This window comes from Eleginops maclovinus, chromosome 1 (assembly GCF_036324505.1).
Source record: "Eleginops maclovinus isolate JMC-PN-2008 ecotype Puerto Natales chromosome 1, JC_Emac_rtc_rv5, whole genome shotgun sequence".
In the NCBI taxonomy this organism is placed as follows: Eukaryota; Metazoa; Chordata; class Actinopteri; order Perciformes; family Eleginopidae; genus Eleginops; species Eleginops maclovinus.
In genome coordinates this window covers 19,871,030-19,883,922 of record NC_086349.1, presented here as the reverse complement: position 1 = coordinate 19,883,922, position 12,893 = coordinate 19,871,030, and the positions used below count along the sequence as shown (strand labels likewise).

The following is a 12,893-nucleotide window of genomic DNA, read 5'->3' as shown; positions in this document are numbered from 1 at the left end:
GGGGGAGGATAAAAAAGGGAGAGGAGATGGGGAGGAGGACGGAGGGTGCCACTACTTCTCATCCACTGTCTGATCTGTGGGTGGCAGTGATGACTGATGGAGAACCACTCAAACTGAAGGTCATATCCGAGGCTCTGCCATTTAGACTGCCACTGTTGCAGGGGAAAGGATAAATAAAGCTTGGGTTGTCGTGTTTATTCACCTTGCCTTCGCTGTGGCTCTGTCGATGGAGTACGGAGAAACAGACAGACGATGTAGTAGCAAGAAAATGGAAAATATTCATCTCAATACATACTTAGGAGTTGTCTAGGATGTTTCCTATTACACCTAGTTTTTTTTCCAAGACATTGACACACGAGATCCTCTTGTTAATATTCATTTTAACAACAAAGACTCCTTGTTATTGTGTCCCTCAGTTTGATACAACATAGCTGGTGTTTCAAATTGCTGATTTTTTAAAAGCTTTCCTGGTATTTAATGATTACCATTGCCTCCAGACATTCCTACATGTGGATGGTTAGTGATGGAAATAAAAAGAACGCTTTTCTTCAAATCCGGCTAAGAATGATTTTGGTTATTGTGATTCTTTTTTATAAGAGCGAGAACAGACAGTGGTAGCAATTACATAAACATTTGTCATCTAATCGTGTACAGCCGAAAATGGTGAGACAAATTCCTGGAAGAAAACAAAGTACAGCAGACAGCGTGTTTCTGAGTTGGGTTTGCCCAGATTGTCACAAGGCAGGAGGACAGTGGTCCATCTCTGCTCCAACGTCCCCGCAGTCTGGCTGGGATTCAGAGCTTTTTGCCTGGCTCTGGATCCAGAGCTAGAGACGGACGTTCAGATGAGGCTGTTATCCCCCAGGCAGGGCCCAATTCTCCCGGCCAAACGACCTCGCTGCCCAGACTCTAATATCTGATCAAGAACCATCTGCTGAGGCTGCCAGAACCCACACACCCCTACACCAGACCCCTCCGAGGACAGCCCGATGGGAAATCAAGCTATTAGAGGGCAATTAGAAATGATCACCATCTAAAGCAAAGCAGCATGACAATCATAACATAGGGGGCACTTAAATGCTAATTGTTAACTTTATTTATTGAGCCATGTTCCTTTTTTGGCTATCCCACTTCCCACCGATGAGTCACCCTTACTTAGTCTCCTCCATGATGATTTCATGATCTGCCATTTTAATGTGTTTCTCCTCTGCCACTCGGCCCGTAAAATGGTGTTCCTCTTGACAGTATTGGATTTCCTTTTTGTAAATATTTTCTTTTGAGGTTGCTTTTCTCAAACATATCTATTTCATCTGTTTCTTGTGACGTAAAGCATAACCACACTTTGCACTTTACAAGAATACATTTAGCATGGAAGAAGAATTATAAATCCATGCCTAGTGGTGAGTTCCAGTTCTTATGGTCTAGTGAAGTGTTCATGTTACAGTGACACAATGTTTTACGAGTCGACATGCATGAGAATAAGCTTAAAGGCATCGCAGAAAGTATGCAAGAAAATGGCCAAAGTGCAGTTCCCATTAAGCGTTAATGGCCTGTACGAACTGTTTTTTGGCTATTCCCACTGTGCGTCGTGCAGCACCATGCGCCAGGCCTCGATAACAGTTGGTTAATGGGTAATGTGCCACACAAGAGCGATGCTACACTTTCTGTTTTCATTTTGTTGCTGTAGTGCAGTAATTAATCCAGCTGAACCCTTTGTGCTCACAAAATAAATGCTTTCCATTTTCATTAATAGACAACTCATTAGTGCATAATGAGCAAGAAGGCAGCGCTCCCCGCTCTCCCTGTGCCGCACGCAGCAGAGGAGCATGCGCTACACTTTGCTAATTAAAACGCTACAATTGTGTTCTGTCTTATTGTTTGCTTCTATGGAAAGAGCACAGACATGAGTTTTGAAAACAGTTGAATGTATTATGGTATGTAAAGTGTTTAACATACCTGGGAGAAGACACAATACTGTACTCAAAGCCACTGCCGTTTATGATTATGTCTGTATAGCACCACATCATTATGCTATTGAGGTTTGCAAACTTTTAATGACAACAAAGTGCCTGTGAATTATATATTTGAATGGAAAATGAAGCTTAATTCTACACGTTTTATGTCTAGAGGTCCATTTGTAGAATACCATCTCCCATCAATGCACACAGAAGTTTAAACATCATGATTAAAGGCAGTGACACGCTGTCTGTGTCTCTCTGGACGAGGGTCTTTGGCTGTCAGTGACTTTTCATCTGGACTATAATTTGGAGCTTCCTGCCAGAAGGTGACATCCTCCTGTTTCCTTCAATAACCTGTTGTCACTGCTGGAAAAACTGTGCTTCTGACTCTTTTCTGTCTCTCAAGAGAGCTGCAGAAAAATCATCAACTACGAGTTTATCCCCAGCAGTGGAAGTTCACCTCTCGAAAATGCCAGGAAATTGAACACAACTCATGCACATTGTCGTAGGAACATTTGTTTAAACAGGAATCATGCTGCATTAATTATGTCACTTATCATGTATGATTTCATCTGATTTATTTACCGTCACTGAGTCCTCATCGAATCATTAGCATCCAGGTCAACGGTCACAATGGACTGGTGTCACCATCCATCATGTAGTAGCTCCTTTAGTTCATAACTGTAACTGATGAGCTGCCACTGTCCACTAGTGAGTGTGATTAAGAGATGAACAGCTACAGTGTTGGAATTTATCCTAATTACATTATAGAGATTATATATCAATAGTGGTTAATCATCTGCAGACAGCCACATTTGTTCCCTCTGCAGGCAGCATATTATATTCCATACACTGCTCACGTGAAGCTTCATTTGAGAATTGAATCCCATATGCATTCCCACTAATGGCATAGTAATACATGCACACTTGAAACACCTTTCAGTGGTAACACGGTTTTTATTTGTCTTGATGAAGCGATGATGAGCTGCCAGGGTTCCTCACTTCATGATGGGGATAAAATCGAACCCAATTTCTAGCTGTAATTAAAACTATTCCCAGAGTGGACCACTGGAAGGCCACAACTTTAAGGGGTCAATAGAAGACAGGTTTCCAATAGGAGTCTAATTCAATCAGTAAGGGATGTATAGGGTATGTTAGGATCACAGGTAGAGTTCTTCAACACTAACGAACACTGAGTATACTTTTAACATACCAGAGAGGCAATGTAAGCTTTCTCCACCAGAAAAGTCACCTAACCTACGCACCATGGTTTTTCCTCAAAGGCGGTGGCTACTTAGCATTATTTAGAAAAACAAACAGGATGTCAGTGACTGCCGTGGGTTGATATTACCTAGAAATGTCTTTAAAACCTTGGTTTAAGTGGGATTTTCTAATGCTAATTATAAATTATACTTCTTTCTGTGTTCACATTATCTTCTGTATGCTGAGTTTAATGACCCAAGAGCATGAAGTAACTCTGAAATTCGACTGTATAAACTTTAGCAATCAAGAGCAGCAATCAGATAATAAACTGTTTTCCTTAATCCTCAAATGGGGATTTTCAAGGGTTTTACTGTATTAATTATTCAATCCACCCATAAAAAGAGCTGCTCAACACAATGTGTGGGTAATCCAGCTGTCCACAATGTAACAGTGTTTTTGAAAGTACGCAAGGCTGAAAGAACAACTCTAAGGAATATGCACCTTTAGTGGAGAAACACTTTTTCTCACTCTCATCATTAACTGAAGTTGTATCCATCACACGATATGTATGGCTTCAATCCAGTGTTTTTGCTGGTGTGCCAATCCGTCATATAGACGTGTGGTAAGCCTCTAGAAAGAAGCAGCTCATTGGTCACAAAAGAGAAGAAGCATTCTCAATCAAGTTGAAGTTTTCCTTGCATATTATGTTCTATATGTTGATGCTTACAAGTGACAGATGGCACAAAATGTGCCAAACTGTGCAGAAAAAATGCTGACAACAAACTGATGCTGACAATAATCTGTTGTACAACATGTTTGTCAGTTTTTCCTACTTAGCACTTTTTGCGAAGTTTGGAAACTCCTTGTGTAATTTGTTGTGCAAGAACATGCCAGAATAACGATGCAACTGATGATGGTGTGAGAGCTGCAATGGTTCCTTCAAGTAGCCGGTAGTAATGACTGCTGCCTCCCATTATTTTAAAAACAATAGTCCTCCCGCTGAGGCAGGACTAAGTAGCTAGAAGAATGAGAATGGATAGCACTTTGCAGTGGTTCAAATGTTTTAGCTTGTCACTTAGCATATCCATGGTAACCACAGGAACCACACTGAGGAAAACAATGGAGGAGTTAATTTCACAAGTGTTTGAGTATGAATAACATGACACATCTTCAACCATAAACCCATATTTTACAAAGAAAAAAGGGACTGCAGCACTCGTTTTAGCACTCTGTTTTTAGGTCTAGAAACAGTGTTCATGCATTTAGTTTGTTGGTTTGGTTTTGTGTCTTATTCATCTGTTTCTGTGTGGAGTTAGGGAATCTGATTTGGTGGTAAACAAATAAATAAGAGATATAATTTCCTTTAAGTTTACAGTTTTCCATGTCTTGATGTTCTACTTCTGTTTATTGGCTTTAAATGTATTGGATAAAAAAAAGGAGTCATAAGCTAATTAGATTTCATGTGACCTATTTGAAAAGTCAACATGAATATTCTGTAACCGTGGTTGTTAAGCTGTTAAAATGCGCTTTTGTCTATGTTTGCCTCTTGACTTGTTTCCACACGAACATCACATTACGTTAAAGTCTAATAGTAAGAGGTGACATGTTTACTTTAATACCTAATTGTCTTAGTCTCAGTCCTCCCCTCCATTGCTCTCTTTTTCCTACCTCTCTCTTTCATCATCTCTGACAGTGAGAGGCTAAATTCCTGAAAAGTAAAAGCTCTGATAGGTAAAGCAAAGCAGTTTGGAGATGTTTATATCCCTATTATCAGTAGCGGTTTTGGGCATGGGCGAAGCGGGCAGCCGCCCGGGACGGCATTTCGTGGGGGGTGGCTCGAGCGAGCACTTAAAAAAAAAAAGGGGGATCTCGCCCGATGTTGTAATTCCATGTAGAACCACCACTGCTTATTATGTAGATGTGTCTACAAAATCTACATTTATTTTCCTCTGGCATGCTTTTGGGCAGTCTTAGTTTTGTCAGGCTTGCATACATGCATTGCAATGGGAAACCTCTATTGACATACAGCCTACTTTACCTAATACCCTAATACTCAAACCCTCAGGAATGTTGCTGTGGGTGCATGGGCACATCAAAACACAGCTCACATATTCACTGCAAATTAGTCTCCAAATCCATATAAGCCACAGATAGCTGGGAACGAATGCAGTAATCAATGACGGAGGTTTTCTTTACCGTCCTAAACCGCTAAGTTATTTAAGTGTGCAGACACCGAGCAGCATGGTATCTCTAATCAGACCCAGCCTTAGGAAAAAAGAGCCTTATTTTGATTATGTATCATCACCAGGATTTCACATTGGTTCTTTTTTTTTACTTCAGCTATCTCCCCTCCCCAATATATTGCATTAGTGTGCACAGAAAAAGTGACACCGCTCTGAAATTCTGTGTATATGGACCATTTAATATTTCATAATTTGGATTATACCTTTTAATATAACTTGTCTTTTAATGTATTCAATGTATTTATCAACTGTTTCCCAAGAGTACAATTTAAAAATGAATTTAACTAAATGAACAAAGCAGCAGTTTTTTTTTCTGATCTCATAATGTGCTTCAAAAGTCCTTATTTAAGTGCTATAAATCATGAGAGGTGCTCGAGCAAATGAAAAGCCTGTCTGACGACATGATTCATGTAACCTGTCACTGCTGCTGTCTTAGTCACTCAGACTTGTGTTTTCATCTTCATTATCATTTCTGTGAGGTCTTTGCAAGCTCTTTATGTTCAACTCCATTGATGTATCCAATGGGATTATGCAATAGCATTACATATTCATTTTGAAACATTTCAGAATTTAGAATTGGTCTATATCTGGGTATGTTTGCCTGATTAGCTTTGCAGACTTTATACTGGATTATCTAACTGTCAGCAGATTAACACAAAGACAAGTTAACCATAATATTTGATAGATTGTTGATACTTCTTTAAGATAGCTTTAACATCAGTACCTAATGAAATAAAAAGAGTTAGTTCACAAATGTTAAATGCTGAGCTCAAAGCACTAACCACACGTTTAGTATTCCTTGTAATGGTTTCACTCCTCCAGTTGTGTGATGTTTTACAAACTGTAGTGTTTCTTTTACATAACAAACAACAAAAAGAGTAGGATATGGACCAGTGATTGTGATGGGTAATATTGTATTGTCTTTACAGCTGTCCTGAAGGTTTGGACAGTGGTGAGAGTGTAAGCCTTTTTTGGTGAGGAGCAAATGGACCAAGGATTTGCTTTAAAAGATAAGAAGGCTGCGCTGGGCTGTGAGAGTGCTTCACTAACTAATTATTTGAAGCCTCTTCTCAGATTAGGCTAGACATGCAAAGCTCGTGGACAGTCGCATAACAGACAATCAGACCATGTAATAACCAGAGGGCCAATATTTGCTCAAATCCACTGTAACACCTCACAAAACAAAAGTGTGTAAAGCCCTAATGCTCAGTCCAATTCCACGCCACGCTGCCTTGATAAACACCAAAGCCACCCCCACAATGGGCGCCATCTTTACTCTGGCAATTAGGCAGAGCTTTGGATTATCATTTCCTCAGCCCAGCACACCACAAATCCATCCGGATTCAATTATTCCCCTCCCATGTCTGTGGCTATTTGGGCTTTTGGGGGAAAAGGCCAGTAGTGAAATGTTCTCAAGAATTTCAACTGATGAAAGGACAACGTTGTAAAAAAATTGACTTGTCAAACTTACATCGCTGCAAGTTTGACAAGTCTATTAAATAAGAAAACAACCGTGGGAGTTAACAGACACTCTCCTGGTAAATATTTAATGAAAAGAATGAAATACATTTATTGCATTTTTCTCCACAAACACGCCTCCATTTTGGTGAATGTTCAGTGCTGTATAAAAAACGTGTTGCAGTACATCCTTCTCTCTAAGCAGTCCATGTTTTGATCCACGCCTTGTCGGCCAGGAGTGTCTCTAGTGGCCTCTGAGTAAGAACCTAAAATGCTTACTGAAAGGATTTGAATTGCTGTGTCTCGCTGCACCTCAAAGGCATTCTTTTTACTTATTAGAACGCTCCTTCAGGATACATTGTGTACGAGTTCAAGGGTTTCCAGGGGTCTGGAGACTCTCATCTTTCTACTTGAGGGCTCTCTTCAACATGTTTGCTCAGATAATTTTTTTTTTTTCTCCACCTGGTCTCTCTTTGTGGAGGGGAAAAAGCTGCTATGTGTGTTACTCCACACACACCTACTGTATGTGTCCCTGGGTTTTTGCATTCAGGCTAAACTAAGCATGCATGAGTGTAATGTGGATATTCTTTTGCCCCCCTGGTTGTGCCAACCTGTCCCCTTATCTGTTTGTCCTCTTGGGTGGCTCGTCCCCCTCACAGCAAACCACCACCGTGACTGTCATCTCTTGAATTTTATGTGTCCGCTATACGGCATCCTATCAGCTACTAACACATTCCTCTGTGTGTCTCCTCTCTTTTATCTACAGATACCCCGGTGTCGTCACAAAAAGGTAAGACAGCACTCCATCAGTCACCTAATTTTCAGAAGTGTAGCGCACGGCTGTGTCACTCCGTGTTTCGTTCTTATTTTCATTGCTAATGAGATGAAAAACATTTGATGGTGCTGTTGACGTTGATTTGAAATTCAATCGTTTCTGCTGCAGAACAATCTGTTTGATTACGAAGTCAATCACTCACACCCACTGACACGTAGACTAAATTATCCCGCTATCCCGCGATGATAGAGAGCCCTCAGTCTGTGTTCTCTATTGCTTTCTGTAAATCTTATGTTTAGACTAATCACTGTTCCGTTTAAACTCCTCCACACTTCCACGTGTATGCTAATGTGAGTTTGGGGGAGGTGATTGTTCTGCACGGTGGATCTTCAACGCGAGAGGAGGGGGGGATGTTTGTAGGAACTTACCTGTAGGCTGTTTTGATTTTGTTAGACGAAGGGGCCACGCAGTCAAACTGCCTAAACAGCTCCAGGGGTGTAGTTCTGAGCGACAGCCTGCAGGCGTATGCACGGAGCAGTCCCAGCACTCTACTCTTAATAGTGGAGGTACATTGATGGCGGAGTGTGTGTCTCACTCTGTGATTGCAAAGCAGGAGCAGCCTATCACTCAGGAGAAAACCCTGCTGACTTTGTTGAAACTTTTCTTTGGTCCCCTGCTGTACTTGTAAGCACATAGGTGTTGCTCACACCACAGCAGAAAACGCAGGTGGAAATATTTGTATTGTAACTTGGATCTGATATAAAGCGCGCCACAATCTCAACAGCAGGAGTGTGTCTTTGGGAACATGGTGACATGTTACACCTTTCAAAGCTTCAGATCTGTTAAAGACGCTTTTAGATATCATGCGCAGTTGATATAGTACTTCTGTGTGACAGGGTACACTTAGTATGCCCACAAACAGACACACACACATACCGTAGAGAGGTCTGTGTATGTGATGACTATGAGGTGTAAGATGCTGTCAGGTGGGCCTATAAAGGTAAGTGATGTGGGTTGCCCCAGCCTCACTCTCTGATAAATGTTGAACGGGAGCAGAGGCTGGCGTGGCGTACATCCTCCCCCCACAGCCGCGCTCGCATACGCTCCTGAAAGAGAGTGAGATAAATAAGGCCACACAGCCCCGACAGTGAATGAATGCTCACTCTCTTAGCCTGTGCGGGTCCATGTCTGCGATTGTATGTCTTTCTTTTCTTGACCATCAAATATGTCCTATTCAAATCAGTTTAGTCAAGAGCGTCAACAAAAACATTCCCTGTCTCTCTGTCCCGCACAATGAGAGGGCCACAAGGATGAATAGCCTGCCATATTCATTCATACACTGTGAGTTATAGATGGTTTGGCGGCTGTGACAGTGCTATTCGTACCGAAGAGCCATGCCACCTTGAGGCAAATACTGTGTACATAAAGCATGCATTTTGTCTCTTAATAGACTGTGTGCATATTCAACACGAAAGATGGGATGGGTCTCCCATCTGCTTATTATGTACATTCTACAGTACATGTGTTAGTGTCAAGGCCAGCACATAGTAACAGGTCGATGTATTCTTCACGCCGTGGTTGTATAACCTTTAATTATTTTCATCACCAATATCGTGATTAAATCAGGACCTCATTATAATGTGACCTTATTCTTTGGTTCTCCACTTTTGGAACATCCCCACTATCCGCCCCCTTACCATGTCATCCCCTATCCAACACCGCTCCACCCATTTTCACTCCTCCTCCCTCTCCTCTGCCAAATGAAGTATATTTATTGCACCTGTGCTGGAAAAACAGTCTCCAGGAGACGTCTCTCTAATTTCATTTTCAAAATGCCAGCTATAAATTTATCAAATGGGCTGAATCGAATCCGAGTCACACGCAGTGCCATCCGTCATGGGCTGTCCCTCAGGGGCCTGTGGGCGTACTTAAGCCAGCCAAAAACCTCTGCTGGCAGGAGAAAAAGAATGAGTGTTGAGAGGGGAGGGGCGGGTGTGCTTGTAGGAGGGAAACCAAATGAATGTACTGGAGAAATGCACTGAGAACAAAGATGTGCATGCATATCTCTATGTGCTAAGATTGGTATGCGCAAGCATGAATAAGCTTGTGCGTGAGTGTGGATGCATATGTGTGCTCAGAGGTCGTGGCTAAGTCTTCAACACATAGGAGCCTCACAATGGAATCTCAGTTGAGAACTTGGCTGTCAATATGCAAGCGTAATAATTGATTAATTGCAACACAAGTTAATTGATTGTTTGACTCGTTTTTGCATTTGTAAATCCCTTTCAGTTCAAACATCACTTTGAGCTTCATCCCCCTCCCATGCCTATAAACTCCAGGTTCACACGCTCTGTGCCCTCCCATTCCCCTCACATCTCTCACTTCCTCATCCTCTGTACCTGACTTCTTTAAATGCCTTTGTCCCTGCTTCCTTTTTGTCTCACTCCTCTTTTCCTCAGCCGATCTTTTTCTTCTCCTCTTAGCATGTATCACTGTGTAGGTTAAGCCAGACTTGAGTGAGGGTAAAGCAGCTTAGTACTAACAGGGCTAATGAAGTCAGGCCCCGTATTCCTCTGACGGGGATCAGTGGCGCTACTCTGTGAAGCCTGTCAGCGTTTAATGATTAGATGAAACATTCCCGCTCGGAGAAGACAGGCACACTGATAGGTGGTAATACCCAACTGTGGTTTCTCTTCCGCAGATCCACAAACATTTATGCATGTGCACGTACTCGCTACACAGGGACATACAGTACATGCACACATACACTCCCAATCTTCCCACTTTGCCATGGTGTTGATTTATGACTCAAACATGGCATCAAGGGGTAAACACCACAAAGTGATTGGAAGAAAAAAGCGAATGACAAAGATTTAGAGAACGAGCAATCTGGCTATTGATTCCTGTCATGTGCAGGAAAGTGGAGAAAAAAATAGGCTGCATGCAAGCAATTTACCCCTCGATTTGATGAGTAGATAGTAAACAACTCCACACACTCTATTCAGGATGCATGCTGTGATCCATGATTTCTCACTGCTTTTCAACTATGTTAAAAAGGCATGATAGAAGAACACTCACAGGGACAACACATCTATACTTTCTCGTTCATTTCAAGATTCATCGCCCAAATTGAATTCTTTGAGATATTCTTCAATGCTAAAAGCTTGACTAATGGTTTGGTCGACAAGATGCATGTATGTCAGAATCAAAGTGGGCCTGCAAGAGATGTTTTGCCCCATTTGCCACACATGTTTATATACCTCTCAATTTACAGCTGTTCAAAATCTTCATTCCTCTGTTAAGTGGAGACATTTTAAATCTTCACACTAGAAATTCCTCCGCCTCACATGAAATAACATGTTTAGTTTCAGTAGAAGAAATGTGGGTTTGCGCAGCCTCCTTAAAACCACTAATATAAAACATATACACTTAAAAATAGTATCTGTTGTAAGGATCATTCAAACATTGGTAAGAAAATTGGTGGCTGGTTCTTTTGGCTTCAGTTTGTCTGTTTAAATAGACAAACCCAATATTAGTGTAGGCTATTTACGCCACTTAGAAAGTAAGCGTTGAGGATTTCTTTAACCAAAATACAGGAACTTTGAGTGCAAAAACTAGGCCTCTGGTTTATTCCAAAGAACACACAACTGTTTAACATAGCAATTAGAAATGCCCACAGCTTACTGTCAATATTTGGTACCTGATAATCACAATGCACTAATCCTCATGTGATCCTCTCAGCTATTAACTGCGTAAATCAAACTCCAAAAAAGCCTCCACCAAACACCTAGGCACACCAGAGGGTGGTGATTTTGCATTAATGCTCAGAGACACGATAATAAACATTACGTTGAGTTGTAGCTAGGGTGTAAGTAATGATGTGTGAGAGACCTTATCAGGGCTCATTAAAAAAAAGGAATGCAATTAAAAGCTCACCAGGCTCCACTGCTTCTGTTCTGACCACCTTTTCCGAGTTTGACTTTTCTTTATTCAGGAAGATCATTACCTGAAAATGGCCATCACAGAATGAAGCTTTTACCTCTGATGTTCTTTACCACAGTTACATGTTGACCTTTCATTTCTTTCACCACTGACACAGCCCCAGTTTAAGCCGTACATGAAATGAGATAAAATGACATTAATATTTAATTTATATCAAATATTTTAGTATACTGATAAAAACTGACAGAGCTCTGAAATGCAATGAATAATGAAAAAACTCTGTGTTTACGGTATAAATGGGTAAGATGTGTGTTTTTTTATTCATTTAAGATATTTTCTGTGACTTCACAACTTTGAGTATGCTGTATGTGATTAGACTAATCTATTATCTTTACAACGGTTATTTTTTAATTGTGTCGGATGCCCCCGTTGTTTGAAACAGTAGATGTGTAATGAACATATTTTAGTGAATTGATTGTTTAATTCCCGTGTTTGTTGACTTAATTTGTTGACATTAATTGCATGGAGAAAATGTTATTAAACCAAGCAATAAATTATAAGCCTGGTAATTAGAGCAAAATGGACAGTTATAAAAAATAGAAAATATGTGTTGCCTTTCAAACTAAACTGCTTCTTCTTGTGAAGACATGATGTTAAAGCAAATATCAGCCACAGTTAACTTCTTAATTATTCAGACATCTGCGTTCTTTGCAGTGTGAATCTAAAGAGCTTTGTTAATCATGTATCTGTCATATTGTTGTACAGGTGGCGCTTTGATTTACTTGGAATCATACGTTTTCCCAAGTGTTACAATAAATTGTCATTAATATGGCACATTTGGCTCAATTAACAATAGCATAGCATAGCATGTTGGCAATATAAGCATAGGTCATAATGATGTTCATGATGTCAGCACGTATCTCTGACACATCTGTACAAAACTGTATGACAGTGCTTTAAGAATAGACATACAGAACTTCCAGCGTTGCTGTACAGTTTAATTCCGTGTCCATTTAAAGGTACAGCTCTCCTCAACTGTATTCACTCTTGGTTCTGGTAGCAGTTGTTCCATTTTGACTACTGATAGTACCTCTCAGTGTAGGCTGGATCCTCAGCCACATGAATACAATCATCAAGCTAGCTTTTGAATTGTAATTTTAATTCCTTCTGAAAAATGATGCTGTGGTCATCCAAGACTGCCAACACAAAGAAAAAACTACCATTTTAATCTAATTGAATATATTTCAACTACCATCAACTAACTCCCACATAATTCTTCAATGAAGTGGAACTGCCCAAAGCCCGGTTCGTACC

At 40.7% G+C, this 12,893-nt stretch overlaps 1 protein-coding gene across 1 annotated transcript in view; it reads left to right on the top strand.

Moving 5' to 3' along the window:
- LOC134867645 (cadherin-4-like) overlaps positions 1 to 12,893 on the top strand; it is a 203,047-nt gene that overhangs the window by 84,387 nt on the left and 105,767 nt on the right. Inside the window, exon 3 of the mRNA XM_063888371.1 lies at positions 7,629 to 7,652. Within this exon, the coding sequence (XP_063744441.1) occupies positions 7,629 to 7,652 (24 nt within the window). The remainder of the gene's footprint in view (positions 1 to 7,628; positions 7,653 to 12,893) is intronic.